Raw genomic sequence first — 22,056 nt, forward strand, 5'->3', positions numbered from 1 at the left:
TCATTTGAGATGTCATCAGTGATGTCACTGACCATGTCATGAATGATGTAATATGTGACATCATCAGCAGGTCATTGCAGGGGGGCGATTTATAGTTAGCTGAACTAACTATAACGGCCGAATTTCTCTGGTTTTGTACGAGTGAAATGTCCAACTAACTATAACGTTCCTGAAACCTATGTTTTTTTCAGTGAATATATATATATATATGTCATGAAAGGGTGTTTCTAGGACACTTTTATGCCATAACTCCTTCTTGGCCTGGGTGTGGAGAAGGAGTTTGCCAGCGCCAGATCTTATCTGGGCACAGTCAAAGTCCTAATGAGGCAGCATGATGCCCCCTTCTGGGCTGCCTCATTAATATGCATGTGATAGCACCAGGGACATCAGATATATATAGAATGGGCATGGGTGGGATTCCCTATCCCTTCCCAGGTCCAGCCTACAGAAGAAGGTAATGGCAGCTATTAATTCCCTCACCTCCTCCCTAGCTATGCCCAAAAAATTTGCCACTTCCTGTTGGTGGGTGATGGGAGGTGAGTTAGAGAGAAGAGAGAGCTCCTCTCACCCTCCCTCCCACTACCTCTACAATTCCATAAACAGACAAAATGATCCAGGAAGTGGAGAGTTGAAGGGGATGGACTATGATTGTTTCTAGTCCCTACCCTCCCAAATCCCACTACCTGATTTGTTTTCAGACAACTCCTTTATCTCCTAGTACTTCTTGGTCCAACAGAAGCATTGGGAACTGAATGAGATGTATGTTTATGTCCCAAAAAAGGACAAGGCCATATCTGGATTTAATTTAGCCTAAGAAAATATCCAAACAGGTGTGACTCCTTGCTGGGTCTTAAAAACACACACACATTCAGCCTGGGCACCGTTTGGATATTTCTTAGCCTAAAAAATAAATCCAAACAGCACCCATCTAAGTTCCTCCCTGGGGCATGAAACACCCGTTTGGGACTGGGATCCTCCCACTCCTAGAAAAGCCTACCAACCTCAGCCATTTTTTAACACTAAACACCAGGAGGAGTTCTGAATGTTGTGACTTCCATGGATGCCACCACTTTTGCTTAACCAGATATCTCTGAGAAGGTCATACAAAAAAATATTTCATCACATGCCTGTAATGGAAAAGTTCTGGAATGTGTAGAGAACACCAAAATTCCCACCGCCCAGAGTTTCAACACATCTATCATTTAAAACAGTACTCATGCATCAGTGGGTTTATTATAACTGGCAAGCACTGGTCAAATATCTGACCGTCTGAAGTTGATCTAGTGGCATTGTCAATGCTCAGCATTTTGACCTATTGCTGTCCAAAACAATAGGCCCATTCACACACTATTTTTATAAGTGTGAGAACACTGGATTAAAGAAAGTTTTTCATTTGAATGAATTTCTGTAGTTTTCTGCCACAATAAACGGAAGACCGTGTGATTTATTACTCATACTTTGTCTTTTAGAAAAGGATAAACTCCAGGAAAATTCACCTCTTGCTCCTTAACTCCCTCTCCTTTTTGCCCTCTGTCTTCCTTTCCGCCATCCCATTCTTCTCCATCCCTTCACCCTTTGTGCCACCACCCTACTCCACTTCCTTCCTCTTAGCCCCACCCTCCTTCCATTATCACCACTGACCTCACCCCATCAGTTCCCACTGATTTCCACAACCTCCTTCACCGCCACAAAACTACAAACTCGTGCCCTACACGGACCCTTCCCCTGCACTTACCAATATGCACCCAACTCCCCATCCCACCCACAATCCATCCACAAGTCCCAGGCTGACCGCCACCACTTCATATATCGCTATAACCTTCTTCCAACCCTTGCCACAGCCATTTTGTCAGCCAGTTTGTTCTTCTATTGTTGCCAGCTCTTCTCCATTATCTTTCCATCTGCTGCCTATGCCTTTCTGTTCTGCAGTGCACCAAAGCTCCACTGGTCATTAGGCTTGATCCCTTTCACTTCTTCATGCACCATCTGCCACTTCCGCCCCTCACGCCTCATCCTCTTCTTCTTCACCCATTCCCCTATTTCACCTTCTTCCAATTGCTCCTCATCAGTGCCAACCAAACCTCCACCATTCATGACTAGCAACTCTCCATACCCTATCATGCCTCTGCATGGAGATTTATAGTACGGAACATCTGCCAGTGTGCTTGTTGCCTACAATGGCACCAACAGACCAACCTAGCCTCTTCCTCCCTTTAGACCAGTGCCCCGGAGCCACCTCATGCTCTGCTGGTAATAGGATACCATCCCTGGCCTCCACTGCTAGGATTGTTTGGCATCTCCTGCCTAGAGGGTCTCCGCCCCTATGGGCCCTGAAGTTTGCACTTGCCTCTGCTCCACCTGCTCAATCTACCTCCCCATTGTGGACCCAAAACCATCTAGCCTTTGGTGTCTCTCCTGCGCACTATTTTGCCCTCCACTATTGAGGTGGTCCTCTGGCACTACCTGCTGGGCTGAGGCACTCACCCTGCTAGTCACGGCCACACACTGCCCCTTCATGCATCCAGAGCCCCCTCCTGGCCTAGCCTCTGCCCCCTTTTCAACTTTTCCAGCTTGTTGCAAGAACCCCAACTACTCTCAAGGCTGTCGCACAACAGCCAGCACTCCAGGTTCCGCCAATGTGGCACTACCCACACTTCCTGACTGGCACAAGCCCCACTTCAGGTCCATCACAGACACCTCGGAAGGCAAAGGTAAGGGCTCCAAAACACATGTAACAGCAGCAACCGGCCTCCAAGGGCATAACACAGGCCCCCGTAGCCCCCGCAGTGCGGGGGTCCCCTAGCTCCAGGGGGCCCCCTCGGCACTGCACTCTGGCCAGCGAGCTCCAGATTGAGCCTGGAGGGGGGCCCTCTTCGTACCGTGTAGGGAGGCCCCCTCAATTTTTGTTACGCCAGTGCCGGCCTCATCTGCCCCTTTGCCAGAGATGTTGTAAGGCAGGAACAAAATGGGCAATTGCCCAGGGCCCACACCTTTTAAGACTTCCCCTGGGATGGTGAACTTTCTCTTCATCTCATATCTGTTGATTTCTCAATCTCAGCCTTTAATATATTGGTCAATATTGTATGGCATCATGAGGCTTGAATTAGTAGAAAATGGACAATAAAATGCAAAGCTGTTCAGGACAGGGGCTCATAAAGTATGCCTCCAAAATCCTTAAGATGACACTGCCCTTTTCAATTTTCCCTTTCACACGAATTTGAGGGACAAATCACGACTCTGGCCTACTACGAGTGGGTGAGCATGTCATTACAGCTTCTGCTACCTCGCCTTCTGCTTGCCTTCTGGGCAGGTCCCACCAATGTTTACCCTAAGATGCTAGGCTTAATTAAATCTTCTCGTCCTGTGTCACGTAATGTGCACAGAAATTCTACACAATATTACAGTTAGCAATATTCCCCAAGCAGAACTACTGCCCACCTAGAGAGCCCATTATGCCTCTAGATCCATAAATCTCTCTAGCCTGCCTGTCAGAGAGAGTGAAGGATCTGGCAATAAAAGGCCAGAGCCTTCACCACTTTATTATCGCTCAATCTCCACACCTGCTCAGTGTCTACCTAGGAGCTTTCCCCTTTGGCGTGGCCAGTGCTACCTGCCTGTACAGTCTGGGAAGAGACATTGCCTCAACTCCACTCCTCCACTAATCATTGTTAATAAAGGCAAGCATTTGCAATGCAATAGGTCTCGCATTTGGGAGAGTTTAAGCTATTGGCATTATACATGACATTGCCTTTTATTTATCTGTTTTGATAATTAACACATAAATAAAAGGCATTGTCATTTACTATGCCAATAGCTCGAACACATGTAAATGTGAGACCTAATGCATTTAAAACAAGCAGCTGCCATTGTCCCGGGCTACTTGCAAAGTAAAACTGTGCACAGCATGCTGAATGTTGCAGGAAAGCCAGTGGTGCCTGCAGTAGGAGAAACTAATTAATGAAAATAGTGCTCACAGACTAAATAAGTTTACAAATGAAGACAAGGTGGTACTAAGGAGGGACTAACAAGTCTATTAACCAATCAGCAGCCAGCATTTCCAAAGAACAATGACACAAGCCCATGAAAAAAATGGGTGGAGAGTGGGCGGAGCTTCAACTCCATACTTGAATACAGCATGCCTCGCAGAGCAGCACATGTGCTACCCAGGCTCGACCTAACAACAGCCTTGTTGCAACAAAAACTCGATAGATAAATAAATATTGCTGAAGGAGAGCAAGGACCCTGAAACGTGCCAGGCGTCGGGTATCAGTCCACCCCTTGCGACGGCCTAGACTGTGTCACCCTTCTTCCGGTTCCAGCGGAGTGGTCTTACTGAACAACCATCACTAGCATGTCTCCAGCCTCTGTAAACACAGCCAATGCAGATAAGGAAGAGGAAATATTAAGGTCTGCACTGCGGCTAAGAGGTAGCAGATTTGCCCTGCTTCCTGCGAAGGCACTGGTGTATGCTATGCAGGGCTCGAGTCGGGGTACCACGCGGGTGGACGGCGTCCCCCCACTTATTTTACCGGGTTTTTACCGGGTGGTCGCCGTCCACCCTGCCCAAAAGATGGAGCCGGTACCCGAGCCTGCGCGCGCGCTCAGCACTCACCAAACCTAACCTTCTATTGTCGAGAGAGGGCGAACAGAGCTCTTTAAGTTGTTTCACGTTGATGGAGCCGTTCAGTATGACAGACGGGCGCTCGTGGCCGTATATTAGAAAAGGTCAGTATGTGTTTATGCATTTCAGACGGAGACCGGCAAATTTACTGTGGGCAATAAATACGCACCGAACAAGCGCATCTTTAATTTCCCCGCTCCTTTGAGTGTCAATACGGTGACTAATTCCAACGTAAACATTCTCCTTTTCCCTTTGAACCTGCCCCCATCGCCTTCTAACCTTTGTTAATTAGTGGGGACTCCATCTCGTGCCGTCACTTTCGGCTGTGAGGTCACTTCCGGTGACACCACCTAACTTGGAGCGTCCCCCCACTTCTTTTTTTAGGACTTGTGCCCTGATGCTATGGTGCTCTAGTTCGGTGGCAGCAGGAGAGCGAAGAGCTCCTCCTTCTTTTGAAATTTAAATGTTGGTTTTGACTGAACTTTAAGGGACAGAGTCATCGCACACTCACTTTTTCGGTCAAGAACATTTCTTTCCATGTGACCTTTTTTCCCTCCATAGAGGTGATTGGCTGGACCCTTGTGCTCTTTAGAAATGCATTTAGTGAAGGGTGTTGCAGGAGTTTGATACAACTCTGCTTCGGCGATGACACTGTCTAGCTTACTCTGGTTAATACAGTGTTGTAGTGAGTAAAGGACATCTTTATAGGTCTACACACCTTGACCCTGAGGCTAGCCACCGTTGATGCCATCAGAACAGGACTCTGATAAATTGCATTTATCATAAGAAAGCACGAGGAAGAACTAGACAGGTGTTAGCACACTGCTGAGAACTTTAGTATCACATGTTTGCAGATTTGAGGTATTATATTGCTGTAACTGGAAGAACTGGGGCGAGGTAACGCCCCACTCTGGACGCACAGCATTACATTCCATCAACAGTGAAAGAAACGTACATCGTCATACTGGGACATTATAAACATTTCCTTTGAAATCAGGATTGCTCAAATCATATATATATATTTTTTTTGCAGGTAGCCCACGTGGTGGTGGCATCACAGAACTATGCGAGTGAAGCCATATTTTACATTAAGGTAAGAAATGTGACCACTCTGTTTTTTGTGAGAGTGCATTGCAATGGATTTTACCTTCTGAAACATATGTGCTGGAAACTGTCATCTTGAAACCTTTCAGATAATTTTGAAAGCAATTGTTATGGTGCAGTTTTATGCTATACAAATGAGTGAGGTCATGTGGACCACAAACCCATGCAGAGGAGGTCTATTACAAACACAGCAGTCTCTGACATTAACATTTCTAGGGCCTTTACTTAGATTAGGGACTAGACTTAGGCTGACTCTGACAATAGTGACATCCCTTCACATTTCTCAAACCCTGGATGACAACCTAAACAGAAATTATTCTTAACATCTGGCCTCATGGGCTTTCGTTATGCATTGTTTTATCATCACTCTCTGAGTTGCCTCCTCCACTGTTGCCCTTGATTATTTCAAGTAGAGTCTTCCCCTTCCTGGGGGCATTCATGGGAGGTCCACTAGGGCTTTGCTTGCTTCCTGGTCTAAGGAGCAGGATGGTCCCCTTGCTGAAGTTTATAGTCCAGGTACTTGGGCCTCCTCAAATAATGTTCGCAACGCAGTAATCTAAAGAGCGGCGGCCGGCACAGGTAAGCGTGGTGGCTGGGCAGGGCGGAGGACGGAATATGTGTTATTTATTTATTTAATTATACCTATTCCATCATCGGTCGACTTCCCCTCCGCACCCATCCCGCTCTCACCCCACCACACCGTGCTTACCTGTGCCGGCCGCCGCTGAATCTAAAGGGCTGTTTCTTGGATTGGAAGTTCTCAGTTATTTTCTGTCTTGATCACTTTCTGACTAAAAGTCACTGCATTTTGCAGTATTTGTGGCTTTTGGGTGGATTTTGTTGTTGTTTGAAGGCAGCTACATGGCTTTGGAATTTCTAATGAAAAATGACTAAGATGAAGATGAGAGATGCAAGGATAATGTTCTGATCACTTACTAGTGATCTTCATTACTCCTAGCCCACACTTTTTCTTGTCAGACTCATTACAACCTGCCCACCCCTGTGTCTGTCTGGCATCCACGAGTCTTGGATAAGTGAGGAGGAATGCAGGAAATGCTACTATATGTAGAGCCCAGCAGGGTGGCCGGGATTTACATTCAGAGCATACTTGTGCTGTCTTGAGGTAATGGCTGTGAAGAGGATGAGTGTGACTAAGGGGCATATTATCAACTGCCAGCGATAATTTTCGCCGGCCGTGCTTAGCGATAAATTTCTTATCGCAGGCTATCTCTTGAATTTATCACCCTGGTAGCGCGTTATTAACAACGCGTTTTCGTCAGAGCGATAAAAATTCCAGAGATAGAGAGGTTATCTCCGTTTTGCAGGGAACATCGCTGGTTTACCAGCGATGTTCCCTGCAAAACGGCGATAACCTTGCTGAGACGACCCTGTGGTCGTATCAGCATAATCCACCCCCTATGTCACACCAAAATGTGTTTTCCCCCTATGTTTTCGCCAAAATCCAACATCTGATAAAATCCTGTGGGCTGCCTTGTAAATATCGCGATGTGAACATCAGCGATATTTGCAAGGTAGTCCATCCGGGGTACGCCCAGTGACGCCCACTTTGCATCTCATTAGAGATGCAAAGGGAGGCGCTGGAAAAAAGGGTGCTAACATGCAATTATGCATGTTTGCACCCTCTTGTGAATAGGGCGATAGTTTTATCTCCGCGTTTTTTGGCTTTTTAAGCCAAAAAAGCAGAGATAAAGCCCTTGTAAATATGCCCCCAGGAGTTTTGGAGATTACCAGTAATTAATCAGTGCATTAATGAGTACAGCCTGCACTGAGGCTTGCCAATGTTGATAGGCAACACCACCAGGCCTACATCTTTAGCCCCAGGCCTCAGTCAGTTCGTCCTTAAAGCATCTTGATTCTACATAATTTCTCACTGTCTGGAAATTCAGGCACAGGTTGAAAATCTTTCGCAAATGTGCAAAATGTGCAGAATCTCTAGGAATTGTTAAAATCTTGAGGTGACTGGGAAAGGTGTGTTTGACACTGAAAAGACGTCCTCGGCCGTGAAGGCTTCGAAGGAGGTGTGTGCCTCTATCTTGTATTGTGTGGATAACACCTATGTGAGGAATGTAAACACTGGCTGTTGTTCATCAGGGAGAGGATTTTCAATGTTTTGTAGTTTCCTCTGGCAAATGCAGCAACTTGGTTACAGAGCCCAGGGTTCTTCGGTAATTAGAACATTATAATGCAGGGTAAGGCAGATCCCTTAAGCATCTTGCCAAAATACTAATTAATGTGATTGATGTTGAAATGCTTTGGTTGTGTTTCATTTCCGCTCTTCCTCATTTGCGGTCCAGACATGTTACTTGCCATAATTAAACTGTGCTTCCTTTTCTCGAATAAATTAGCAAAGTGAGGTTTACATGAGATTACAAGATTACACATTGGCACAGAAGATGAAGAGGGCACCAGGTCATTCTTTAGCTCTAAGAAGTCTCTGCATTTGGGTGCAGGTCCTCTATGCAAATCACAAAATGAGAGCAAAAAAGCACAGTGTATAACAAAGCTTTAAAATACTTGGCTGTAGATGGTCAAACTCTAGGCTTCTGACACCCCACCTGCAATGGACATTTCATACGTGTACATTATTCCCTATACTGCACGTGTATGGCACCATTCTTGTAAATCCTGTATTTTAACTTTGTGATAACCCAATTGTTTTAATATGTAATTACCCCCAGGTCCCTCCGGTCCTCGTCCCATTCCTAACAAAGTGGAGATCACTATCTCCGCGACAGAAAAAAAGAACAGGAGCATGCTGGGATACCTACCCCACTCCCTCCCGCTGGGAGTACATAAGCGGTACCAGCCCAGCATGCAGCCTGTTCTTTTTTTCTGTCTTCCGACAGAATGGGATGTGTTTGCTGTCTTACCTGTGAATTTCTTCCATGGATGTCTCGTCAGGCTGCTGGGCTGTCCCTGACATCCTGTTCCGCGTCTCCTGGCCTGCTGGGCTTGCTGGGAGTCGCGTTGATGGGCGCCCGGCCCTTTGCAGCTGGGGCGCAGTTTCTCCGGATTTCTTCCGGGTTACAGCGCGCGTCTTCCTAAGGCTTGGCCGGACTGGAAGACGCGCTGATAAGGCTGTTTTGGGGGTCTAGGGGCTAAGCTGGGCGGTGCTCCTGGTCTCCCTGCCTGGCTTGTTGGAGTACTGCTGGCCTTCTTGCCTGCCTGTCACCCCTGCTGTTTGTGATGTCGGTGCGGGGGCGAGCCTTGATGGGAGTCGGTGTCAGGTCGGTTGCTGCAGTCCTCTTCCCTGCCCGGCGCTGGTGTCTTGGAGGGCGCCTGGGCTGGCTCTTGGGGGCAGGGCGCTTGTGTTGGGCTCTTCCTGCCCTTGTGGTGAGTACCTCATAGCAGTTCCGCTTTTCTTCGCAGTTGCCTCGCACTTTTATGTTCCTCTGGCTTTGTGGTCTGTGCTTTGCCTGGCTGGGTCAGGCTGTGCGCGGTGCGGCTGCTTCGGCTGTCTTGGCTGGGGGACCTGCTCGGCCGCTTCGGTGGTTTTCTCACCTTGCTTACTGCTGGCGCTCTCATTTTTCCTCATGGGTTCTTTGGGTTGTTGCTGGTGCTCTGGGTCCCGGTGTCCTCTGGTCTCTCCTTCTGCTGGTTGATTCCTGTTAGGGCTTTTTTGTGATGGCTTGTGGCGCTCCCTGTCCCTGCGTGCTGGGTTGGGGCTTTGCATGGCTTTCTGCGCTGTGTCTCTGCCTTGCTTCCCGGTGCCATGGGGGGGGCCTGCCTCCGCAGGTTGTGGGTTCCCGGGCCTCCTGGCTTCCGCTTGCTCGGCGCTTGTTGCTGGGTGGCATCTGGGTGGGGGGTTAGGGTGACGGTCTCTGGTGGTGTTGGCATGTCCCCCTGGTAAGTGCCGAATAGCGGGTTTCTTTCTTCCCTGTGCTGTGCTCTTCTGCTGTGCTGCGCCCTTGGCACCCTGTTTTCCACTGCTTGGGGTGTGTCGGGGCTGACAGGTGCTGTGGGCTTCCGCCCGTTCCCATGTGTGCACGTCTGCTCTCGTGGGCTTTTTGTTTTTGGGCGGGGTTTGGCCTGGTTCGTTCCTCTGGTCTTTGGGCTTCCATCCTTCCTGCCCTGCTTGCTTCTGTTCCCCCTGGTCGGGCCTGGTTGTTGCACTGGTTGGGTGTACGCCTTGGTTGCATGTTGCCAGGCTTCTTCCGCCTTCTGCCTGTCCGCCCTGTTGGTTCCTGCCTGTTCTTGAGGGTTCAGGCCTGGTGCATGCCAGTCTGGGTGCCTGCCTGTGGCTCCTGGTGCTGAAGGCGCTCCTTGCGTCCTCCCGGGGGTGTTGGCTTGGCCCGTGCTCGGGGTGCCTTGTTTCTTCCTGCCCCCCTGTGCCTGGCCGGTGCCCTGGGATTCGCTGTGTGGGGTTTCCTGGCCTGTGGCCTTTCCTCCCTGCTGGCGCCTGGTCATGCCTGGGGGTGCCGGCTGGGCCATCCGGTTCCCTTGTGTTCGCTCCTCTACTCCCCTCCAGCGTGCCCTCCTGCCCACGCTGGTGGGCTCCTTCCCCCTGCAGGTTCCCTGTGGGTGGGGTTTGTGCTGGTTGCTAGTCGGGGAGGTGGGCGGCCGGCCCCCCGTTCCCACCCCATCTGCGGGTGCGGCGCATCTGCTCTTGGGCTTGGCCCCTGCTTGGGTTTGGCTGGGTCGCTTCTTGCGTCCTGCATCGGGGTCCTTGGTGCTTCCGGTCTCCCTGTTTCTTGGGATCCCTTGTTTTTTCTGGGAGGGGGGGGGGGGCTGTTCTGCCCTACCTCTGTCCTGGCAGGCTTTGGTTGGCTGTTGGCTCCGGGGCTGTCCTGTTGGGGCCCCTGGTGGGCTTTTTGGCTGGGGTTGCTGCTTGCCTCTTCCCTGGTGCTGTGTTGTGTTGCACTTGGTTGGCTGGTGGGGTTTGGTTTCCTGTTGTGGTTTCCTTTTCCCCTCTTGTGTCTCTTATTGTGGCTTGGTGTGCTTTGGGGTCATTTCCTCTCGCTGCCGCTCCCTTTGCTGCCTGTGGTGGATGGGTGGTGTGGGTCTTCCTTGGCTTCTGCCTGGGTGGCTCCTTGGTTTCTTGGGTGCGCTGCTTCTGTGCCCCTCCCTGTCTGTGGGTTCGGGCTGCCCTGTGCCCTTCTTTCTTGCTTTGTGGGTGCTGTTCCCGGTGTCCTCCTCACCGTGCCTTCTCTTGGTCTTGGCCAGTGGGTTTGTTGGTGGGCTGCCGGTTGTGGTCTGGTGTCGGATTGCCCTCTCCCGTGCGGGGCTGTGGTGTCTCTGGCCGTTGCACTTGTTGGCTCTACAGGGTTTGTTCTTCCCTTTTTGGGTCCGTTCCCACGGCCCCTGTTTTTGGCCTTTCTTTGCAGGGTCCCTACCTGGGTCCCTGCCTGGGTCCTTCACTGGCTGCTCGTTCTCTGGTGCTTTTGGGCCTCTTTTTTGGCCTCTTGGTGGCTGGTGGTTCTGGCCCTGGTGGTCTGGGTACTGGGTTGGTCCTGTGTCCTTTCCTGTGCAGCTCCTTTGCGCCTGGCTGGTGCGCTGGGGCCTTTGTGTTGGTTGACGGCTGTGGCTTGCCGGTCTCCCTCTGTCTTCCTGCTGCTTCTCCTCTCTTGGTGGCATGGCGGTGCCATTCCCTGGGCCCCTTCTTGGTTGTGGGTTTTTGGGGTTGGGTCGGTAGGCCCTTTTGCCTCTCCTTTCGGGCTCTGCTGGCACCATGTTGGGGTCCTCCTATCTGGCTGGCCTGTCGGTTGTCCGGTTGGCTTCTTGGGTCTTTCTGGGCCACCTGCGTTGTTGGGCTGTTGGCCTCCTTGTTGGTCCTTCCTGTTTGCCCTTCTTGGGGTTCACCTTGGGTGGTTCCTTGGATTCCTCCTGGCCTGTGGGTCGGCTCTTGGTTGGTGGCGGTTCCTCCTTCCCGGTTCTGGGGTTTGTTTCCCTGGTTCCGTGTTCGGCCCTTGGTTGTTTTCTCTTGGCTGTGCCCTGGCCATGTGTGGAGTCTGCTTCGGGTGGCTCTTGTTGCTCTCTCTGGCCTTGTTTGGGAGGGTTCCTGGGTTCGTGTCCCTGTGTCTCCTGCTTTTGTGGGTTTGCCTCGGGCCTGGCTGCTGGCGGGTTCCTGTGCCCCGGGATTCTTCTCCCGGTGTGGCGGCCCTGGCTGCTGCCGTCCAGTGTCTCTGCTGGGGTCGGCGGGTGGTCTTTCCTGCCTTTTGGCCTGGGCCTTCTGTTGGATTTCTGGGCCTCCAGTTCCCTGTTGCCGCGGTTGTCGGCTGTTGGTGGGGGGGGGGGCCTTGCTTGGGTTCCTTGGCCCCTTTCTTCCTGGTTGTTTCTCTGGTTCGGTGCCTGTTTTCTTGTCTGGGTCCTCCCTCTTTGGTCTTTGCGGCTCTGCTGGTGGCTTCCCCTGGTGTGTTGGGGTTGGTCCTGTGGTTGGTCGCGTCCATTGTGTCTCTGGCTTTGGCGTGCCTCTTCGGTCTCCTCTTCCTTCCCCTCGCCTTTTGGTGTGGTCGTTTGTGGGTTGGTCCGGCTCTGGGTCGCCTTCTTCCCTGCTCTGGGGGGTTCGCTCTCTGTCTTGCCCTGCTGTGTTCCTTCCTGGGCCTTTGGCCGTGTCACCCTGTGCAGCCTGCTCTCGAACGCTCTGGGGCGTTGGGCCGGGATGTTCTGTTTTGTCCCTGATGGGGCGGCTCCTTGGTGGTGCATGGGGCTGTGGGCTTCTCCCTTGGTGGTTTTTCTCCCTGGTTGTTTGCCCTTCCTGGCTGGGTTGCTCCATTGGGGCACTTCCGCTTCTCCAGGGCTCCCCCCTCCTGGTGGTTCGGGGGGGGTGGTCTTTCTTTCTGCCCCTCTGGGTGTTCCCTTGGGGCTTGGCTCTGGGTGCTGGGCCTCCTTCGGGCTTGCCTGGGGGGTCTTGTGCTCGTTTGCGGTCCTTTCTTGGTCGACCCCCGCTTGTTTTGGGGTCTCGGCTCTGTCGGCTTGGTGGGGGGCGTGGCAGGTTGCGTACTCCTGCCTGGTGGGGTTCCGGAAGGCCGGGTTCTCTACTTTGGTATTCTCCACTTTGTTAGGAATGGGACGAGGACAGGAGGGACCTGGGGGTAATGTCCTATCACTTACCGGTAATCTTCATTACTCCTGGTCCCGTTGTCCTCGTCCCATTCCTTACTTCCCTCCCTCCCTTGCTGGCGGCCGGCCTTCCGGTTGTTGGCTTGGTATTTTCAGGCTGCATGCTGGGCTGGTACCGCTTATGTACTCCCAGCGGGAGGGAGTGGGTAGGTATCCCAGCATGCTCCTGTTCTTTTTTTCTGTCGCGGAGATAGTGTTCTCCACTTTGTTACGAATGGGACGAGGACAACGGGACCAGGAGTAATGAAGATTACCGGTAAGTAATAGGACATCTCAACAAATGTATAGAGATGTTTACTGTGGTCTAGCTATCCATTCTTGAGGCCTCTAGCGTTGGCTTTATTCCCAGGATTGCTAAAGTCACTGCAAGAAAATGATTTCCCTTTACCCTTTTGTTACTGTCCTACAATGTCATGCCGGTGTCCCAGTCACATGCTGGCAAAATGCACATCCTTACCTGAATGTCCACGTGACTTATGCAACAGTAGCAGTTAAGAAGATATGTGAGGTACCTTGTAAGGTCCTTATGTTTTCCCCAGAACTCAATCGAAATAGTGTCCGGTCAAATGGCAAGGGGTCATGATTTTATTTTGATGTGGGAGATCTCTTTAAGGTTGGATACATTTTTCTTTTTCAACTTCCATCATCCATTGAATTGTATCACAAAGAGGGGCCACCAATGTCCACTTTTCATCAGTTGCCATAAAGTGAAATGGCACGTCTCCTTCTGCAGTCTGTCTGGTAAGTAAGTAATATTTTATTGTTTTTGGTTAATTAAAACTATTACAAAAATACACGTTAAAAAAGATTTCATATGTATTAAAACAAGAGACTTGCGATTCTAAAACTTAAAAGTGTCTAATGTAAACGTGCCTTTGTTCGGCTTCTTCTGAAGAGGTTCAAAGGTCTGTGCTCAAAGTTGTCAGTTGTGCAGGTTAAAACCTCATTATGTGGTTTTTGCATTTATGCGGGGTGCAGCTCTTCCTTGCTTTGATTCTACTAGTGACAGAAATTTCACTAGCTTCCCAATTAGCTGCTGGTCCTTGGAGTCGAAGCATACAATCACAGCCTGTCTCGGTTCAAATCCCTTGTTCGTTTAAGTGCGCTTTAAGTAATCCTACCCTTTCCTCCTTTAATTTGATGCAGGAGCAGATTAGGTGTCCCATATCTTCAGTGTCGTTCCCGCATAGTCTGCATGTGTTTCCACATTTTCCCCTCTGCCAGGGTGGAAGGTGCGGAAATGCTGGCAGGATTCCTAGCCTGTATTTTAAGAATTGTTCTTTGGTCTTCCTGGAGTACCCCAGATTGAAGTATGCCTGTGACCCAAGTAATTTGTAGCCGTTCATTCTGTCTGGTGATATCCATTGTTGAAGTTGATGAGGCTGAGTTGATGGTCAAGGATAAGGACACCCGTGACCATATTTGTACGTTTTTTTGTCATCCACAACACCTTTTAAGGAATGCCTTGCAGAGTGGAAGTCCCACTGTGCAATTACAAATTGTATTCAGTTTTTACTCTATAAGAAAAACATTGTTTTACTTTGGTGAAATCGCTTCTTCTACTCCCTAATGAAGTCTAGGCGTTTTCTGCTCTCTATCCCACCTTGAAAAGGGATTTGCCATAGCCTTGACGTGTGCAAATCTCTTACCATTTCCAGCACGAGAGGGACGTTTGTGAATGGTGATAGACCTATCTATTTCTGTCGGTTCACAGATTTTCAGACACTAACACAGGGCAATATTCTGTTGAAATAAACAGATTTACAACTGCTAAGTCACTTTCAGGAAATGTCATAAATTCAGCGATTTTTTTTATCAGAAAAGCACTTTTGTGACAAAAAGGGGCTTTGTTAATCGGGCTTGCAGTCTTACCACAATGTTAATACATTTCTCAGCTTTAGTATGTGAGAAAGCCCGTGAAAGGACCTGAAATCCAGTGTCTCAAACACTCAAAAATAATATTAGAAGTAATAAACTTGACTAACCACAACACTGAAAACAAAACTTGAAACACTTTAACATGGAATTAAATATTCCTACTTGACTTCAAGGTAGCGTGAAAAAGCAAAAACACCCTTGAGCATAGAAGTGAGAGTCTAACAGGGATCTAAGGATGCGGGTGAAGGTGTAAGTAAAATAAAAAAACAACAACATAGAACCCAAAAAGGATGGGAGGCTGTTATAGACAAGTAAAAAAGCATGCTTTCTATCATAATTTATTTTGCTATTTGTTTGTTTTGGAGCCAGGGAGAGGTGAGCCCGCTCAATCGTGAACCATGTGGAGAGAGAGTCTGTAGGAATCCAGGTTTTTATCCACTGCTGAATAAAGTTGCTCATACGGCCTTGTTCTGAACCCTCCGGTAATCCCACTAGGCGCAGGTTGTTACGTCTCGACCTATTTTCAGCATCTTCTGCCCTCTTGTGCAGCTCTTTGTTGTGGGTTTGCAGATGGGTGACCTGTTCCTTTAGTTGGTGAACTTCGTCTTCGACTGCCGAAATGCGGGACTCTGCCTACGTAATCCGGGTTGTCGTGTTCCAGAGGTCTTGGCGAAGGAGAGCCATGTCAACCCGGACCTCGCCAATTTTGTTTCTGACTGAGGTTTGTGAGGCGCTGATTGCTTGCAGAATTGTTTTGAGATGAGCTCCAGCGCTGTTGGATTTTTCTGTGGGTCCGCCCGTAGCCCCTGGGTCGTTTGTCATATATTGGGCCATTTTGGTCTGTGTTGGAATAGGCTTGGGTCCTCGATCTTTCCCCATTGCGGCGGCGGTTTACCCAATCCAACTGTGTCAGTGTTTGATACCTCAAGGTGTGGCTCGGGTTGGCAAAAGAGGAGAGGAGAAGCGCCCCCGGCAGCCTCGAACTTTGGGTGGAAGAGGGGAGCAGCAGGCCCGGCGATCAGAGGCCCGCAACGCTCGGCCGAGGGGATGGTGGCACAGAGGCACGGTGGTTAATGATTATCCAGGCTTGGTTCAGTTCGGGGTCCAGCTTTACCAAGGGCCCCTGGGGGGTCCTACTCCATCATCCCTCGGTCAATGGATCGTGAAACCAGGCGTTACAGAGGCACAAGGTCAAAAGCGGCCTGGGCCTGGTGCGAACCCATCGTGGGGTCTTATGCCGGTGTGCAATGAGGCCTCCAGTTGGTGGTATGCATTCTCGAATCAGATCAGCCCCACTGCACAGCCCCAGATCAACTGCCAGTCTTCCCCATGGGGGGGTGTAAGATCGGGGTAGGGGGGCCTAGGGGGCTTCTGCGTCCACAGCGAGATGGAAGGTTCAGGATCTACAGCTTCAGAAAAGCCCTTAGGGATGGCCCATCCAGCGGATGGGCACTACGGCGGGAAAGGATCACATCTCCCCTGGCACCAACCCCCATTCAACTGCTTACCAGGCGTCTGAGAGGCCAATGGAAGCTCAGCCTTCAACTGCCAGATCACTGCGGTGGTTTCCTCCTTTCTTCAGATTGGGCCCCCGGTCTCCATCCGCTTATACGCCATCAACCCCCCGGCTGCATCCGGTCCATGGGGCCCACTCTTTAATGTTTACCTTTCAGCCCCTCATCAGGCCCCAGCACAGCAGGCACACCAGTGGAGCCCGTAGGGCCAATCGGATTGTTACGGTCCCATTGCCGCTCGTCGTAGCTCTGATTGTAGGGCCTAGGCTCCAGGCTTCTAGGGTCACCTCAGATCTTTATTCATGTCGGGTCTTCCGACTGCAGGGTGCCCCTTGATCTCCGGTGAGTCTTGGGCCTGTGTCACTCACCACCAGGAGGCGGAGGTTGGGCTGTACAGGGCTGTCCGTGGTAGCTCCCGGGTCACTCCAACGCGGGCCGCAACCAGGATTCCAGCCCGGCCTCAGTTTCTTGTCAGTTCCGCGCTACAGGGAGGCCGTGGCTAGCCTCGGGTCACTCTTCTGCTACTGTGGTGCATACCTCTGGGTTTTTATCACGTCGAAACAGGTCTCATCCCCACGCCCAGTGTACAGGTCCCCCATGGGTCAGGAGGCTACAGTCCCAACGGATCTGTAATCCGTGCACCTCAGACGGCCACCTCACGGTTCCCGACTCCTCAGCAGTCTCACGTACACCTGGATCGTCCGGCCCTGGCTCTGCAGGGTATCCCCAGTCTTAGGGTTGCAGTAGGTGCAGCAATGGTTAAGGATGGATGAGTGGATGACAGAGGGGTCCGGAGCACTCTGAGTGTGACCGCCATCTTGATGCTTCAAGCCACGCCCCCCCAGAAATTACAAAAAATAGTATATACTGCCTTTTGCATCCTTGATAAGGGTGACTCTTGCATCCTCATCCTACTTGACATAGCAAAGTAGGGCTCTCCTAAAAGCCCAACACATAGAAAGAGGATGAATGGAATAGTCCTCAGTTTATTTGCATCCTTTGTGGAATCAACCCTTTTATCCCAGATCCATATTTGAAGCTAGTTCAATCCCCTCATTTTGTTGAGACTAAAACTATGGCAGTTTCCTATTCTCATGTATGGTATTCCCAGACAGCAACCAGCTCCCTTCATAGCAACCCTTCTTGCAGGTGCCAGGCTGGCCACAAGAACAGGAACATTTGACCAAATATCCTATGCTGGCCTCTTTGAAGTAGTGTGAACCTAGTTTGTGGCACTCCACTCTTCCGGTCATTAAGGCAGTTCTGCCCTATGACGTTTTAAAAAAAGAGTATATTATATATTATATTACGTACATAACATTACTTTTTACTATATTCAATTATATATCATTTATTTTTACTGTGTGTTGGAAACTGTGTGTAGGAAACTGTTGTTAGTCACCATGTGATCGTATCTGTTACATAAAACTGCTGCTAAATAAAGGAACGCTATCTTTTACTGGACCCGATCAATAGACAGGCATGTGAAGTAACTATGACAAAGACTTACTATGCCTGCTTTGAAAAATCAGTGGATGATGCCATTGCTGACATATTGAGTAGTGGGCTACCAAATGATAGGTGCCTGCCACATTACTTCGAAATCACAATCTGAAGATTACAACTGTCTTGTATTAATGTAAGTGATATGTGTCAGCAATCTTGTTGAAAGTATTTTCACAATGTGATTGGTTAAATGTTTTCTTACAGAAAGCTGACCTTCATTGTTTGGAAGAAGAGCCTCCAGTGCAAGTCACTTTGACTAAGGATGAGGGCCTACTGTACTACAAAAGGATGCAGACCATCCGTGAAATGGAAATGAAGTCACAAGAGTTGTATACACAAAATGTTATTCGTGGACCCTTCCACCTGTCTAATGGTCAGGTATTTACAAGTTTAAGAATGCTTTACTAAGAGTTCACACTGCATTCAGAAGTAGTGGTGGAAATACTGGTAGGGGTAATGCTGGTGCTGGTAATGATGGCAAAAGTGATGGTAGTGATGGGCTTCCAATAATGATGGTTGTGTTGGTGGTACTAGTAATTGTTGTGGAATCAATGATGGTGGAGGTAATGGGGTGGTAGTAATGGTGTTGTGGTGGCAGTGGTGAAAGTTGTGGTAGTGGTAATAAATGTGATGGTGGCTATGGTGTTGGTGGTGGCGTGGTGGGGATGGTAATGGTGGAGGTGATGGTGAAATGTAGACTAGTGTTGAGAATAGTGGTGGTGATAGTAATGATGGTGGTAATGGTGGTGTTTATGGCAATGGAGGTGGCAAAGACAATTATGGGTATGGTGATGTTAATGGTTGTGAAGATCATGGTGTTAATAATGGTTATGGGGCCATATGTATCAAGGCGAAATGCGATCGAAAATGCTGAAATTCGCCGTTTTTCTGTGTTTGCGATCGCAATTTGGCCTAGTGCTATGAATGAAAGCACAACTGTCTCGCAAATAAAGGAATCGCGAAATTTGCGATTCCTTATTTTGCGAATGCATTTAAGGAATCGCAAATTGCGATCCCTTAAATGCAATGTATGAAGCACCCAAGTTGTGTAAATATGGCATAAGAAATTGCAAATTACCACCAACTGCAGGTTGGTGGTAATTTGCGATTTCTTTCAAAAAAGCACATTTTTGCATTTTTCAAAGTGGCATGTGGCACACATGCATGCCCTTAGGGCAAGTATGTACGCCACATGTGCACCCATGCTCATTTCAGGGGTGCAACAGGGTGTCCTTTTGACACCCTGGCACACTTGAAATTGCATTCTCAATTTGCGATTCTCTAATTGGGAATCGCAAATTGAGAATGTCTTCCCATTCATTCCTATGGCCCTCTAGGCCCATAGGAATGAATGGGGAGGTATTCCTTAATTGTGAATCACAATTTGCAATCCGCAATTAAGGAATATGTAGGATTCGCAAAATTATTTGCAAATCCTACATACATCGCGGTTTGCGATTCTCAAATAGCGATTTTCAAAAATTCGCTATTTGAGAATCGCAAAACCTGACATTGATACATATGGCCCATGGTAATTTTGTGGCCAGTATTGGTGGTGTTAGTATTTGAGGTAGAGATAAAGTGGTGGTACTGGTGGTGATAAAAATGGTATAAGTGGTTGTAATGGCATTGGTGGCAATGGCAGTAACTGTGTTGGTTGCAGTGATGATGGTGGTGAAAAAGTAATGATGTTCTTCATTTTGGTGTTAATTGTGGTGATAATAGCAGTAGCAGCAATGTTGGTGGTGATGGTGGTGGTGCTGGTAATGGCTGGTGGTGGTGTTAATGGGGTGTAATGGTATTGATGGTTATAGTGTTGCGGATGTGATAATAAAAGTGTAATTGGTGGTGGCTGGTAATAGTATAGGTGGTAATGTGGTTGTAGTAGTGGCAATAGCAATGGTGGCAATGGTGGTGGTAGCAAGGGTGATCAAGGTGGTAGTGGTAATGGTCGGTTAGTTATGGCAAAGTGCTTGAAATGGTGGTGTAATGGTGGTTGTGGTGGTAGTATTGGTGCTGGTGCTAATGGTGGTTGCTTGCAGTGGTAATGGTGGGGCGGTGGCAATTGTGGCATTGGCAATAGCATCGGTTTCAATGATGGTGGTAGCAAATGTGGTTGTGGTACTGTTGTGTTAATAATGGCAGTGTGCTGGTGATGGTGGTGGTAATGGTAGCGTTGGTGGTGATATTGGTGGTAGTGGAATTGATGGTGGTGGTAATTATGGTGGTAATGGTGGCAGCATTTGTGGTGGTAAATGTGGTAGTGGTGAAAATGCTGTACTAATGATAGTGCATAGGTAATAGTGGTAATGATGGTGGTAGTAGTGCTGATGGTGGTGGTAACTGTGGTGGTAGTTGTACTCGTGGTTGTGATGAGAGTGGAGGTGGTAATGGTAGTGGTTGTGTTGATGGTGGTGATAGTATGGTAATGGTGATGGTAATGGTGGTGATGGCAATGCAGTTGTTTAGTCTGGTGACAGTGAAGATGGTGGTGCTAATAGTAGTAATAGTAGTGTAGGTAATGACAGTAATGAAAAGGATGGGGGTAAAGCTGGTGGTGGTATTGATAGTATTGATGTTGTTACTTTTGGTGCTTGTAAAGGATCAGTAATGTAATGGTGGTGGTAATGTTGATGGGGGTACTGATGGCAGTGAAGGTAATAGTAATGGAGGTTGTAGAAATTGTGGTGCTAGTGATGGGGGTGATGGTACTAGTGAGTCACTACACTGATATTTGTGAAGCTCTCAAAAAATTGTATAACCTTTTGATTAAAACTGCAATGCAGTTCGGCATTGTTATAAAATGAGAGGCCATGAAGCATTGGTAGGGCAGAGCAAAAGCCTTGTCTGCTGTGAGCCACAATAATAACTAGGGGATTGTACAGCAGGAGATGAGATCTCTGTGAGCACCAGTCAAGTACTCACAAAGTAAGTGGGTAGATTGAGAGCTCATATCGTTTACAAAAGCAACAGTTTACAAAGCATTGAACTTATGATAACTATGTTTCATGGAAGCATGCTCTAAATAAATAAACAAGACAGTTCCATGAATAACTGTTTGGAGTAATTATTTAAAGGAGGGGCGCCAGAGCCTGCACCTTCAAAATGGCTGGAAGACCACAACTGGGGATGAGCAGCACTGCAAGCAGGGGCGGCATACACCAGCAGTTACTGGGCCATGAACCAACTACTGATTACCTGCGGCACCTCGTAGGGATATATCACCTCCCAGTAAGTGAAACCGGGGTGTCTGCTGTAAGTTGATCTGTACGCGACCCAGTTGGGGTCTGGTGTGATGGGAGATCCGAGCTGCTAAGGGAGAGTGGTGGGAATTTCGCTAGGGCAGAGGCATATTTGTGTGCCAGTGTAGTCCTGCTGACATATGTTGCCCATAGTCTGTCAGTTGGAAAAGACCCCAGGGCCTCAGTCAATTCGCTGCCTCGGGGGCATACACCATAGAGAAAGTACACCAGGGTTTCCTGTTACATGAGCACTAAACTGCCTTGAAGATACATGAAGATTCCCAAGACATACATTATTTTTTTGGAAGCCCGTAACGGTTGTCACATAAAGATCCTAGCAAACCTCTGCAAAGCCCCTAACTGCAATCCATCTGACACAGAACTTGGCCTACTCGTGCCCCCACTGTCCAATCTGGCAGCAGGATCTGGGTTAGATGTGACTGGCCATCTAGACAGAGGTGGCCTTGTACAGCTAACTCAAAAATGTGGAGAGTCAAGAAGACTCTATGACCCAACGGGGACACCAAGGTTGATGCCCAAGCAAACACCATAGGGCCTGTCCATCAATATGGAGCAGACTGATGGGAAACAACCCTGTATGGCATTTGAATCCAAGCGGGCAGGAAAAAATACATAAGCGGACATAGCACCGGAAGATGCGGCACCTTAAAATAGCAGTACAATGCAGAAGAGCCTGATCTGCAGGGGCTACTCCTTGACAAGAAGCACAGTCTATAGAAAATAGAGTCTAAAATAGATTCACTCACCGACCACCTAGACCATATGAAGGAGAGAGTCGCTGGACAACACAAGTGTATTGGTCACCTTGAACAATGAGTCTTGGATGCAGAGGACTGCAACAACGGGCACAACAAGGCACTGCTCTGGATGGAGAAGGTGTTTGTACTTATTTGGGACCAGAAAAAGGACCTGAAGGCCCACTCTCGGTGAAACAACCTGCAAATATTCAGTATACCTGAGTCAAACAAAATGTTAAAGATGGAACTCGGATTAGGTCTACTATCCTTGAGCAACCCATCAAGCTGGGCACGGATGTTGGCTGAGGCAGCTGCTTCCACTGTTAGTAGAGTTTGCATCCGGGTCATTTAAG

General features: G+C 48.9%; 1 protein-coding gene across 2 annotated transcripts in view; it reads left to right on the forward strand.

The window, feature by feature from the left end:
* LOC146805085 (pyruvate dehydrogenase E1 component subunit alpha, mitochondrial-like) overlaps positions 1–22,056 on the forward strand; it is a 456,912-nt gene that overhangs the window by 208,441 nt on the left and 226,415 nt on the right. For both annotated transcript variants that reach the window (XM_085622221.1, XM_085622222.1), the window contains exons 3-4: positions 5,655–5,714; positions 17,908–18,081. In XM_085622221.1, the coding sequence (XP_085478347.1) occupies positions 5,655–5,714; positions 17,908–18,081 (234 nt within the window). The remainder of the gene's footprint in view (positions 1–5,654; positions 5,715–17,907; positions 18,082–22,056) is intronic.

This window comes from Triturus cristatus, chromosome 8, assembly GCF_964204655.1.
Source record: "Triturus cristatus chromosome 8, aTriCri1.1, whole genome shotgun sequence".
Classification (NCBI taxonomy): Eukaryota; Metazoa; Chordata; class Amphibia; order Caudata; family Salamandridae; genus Triturus; species Triturus cristatus.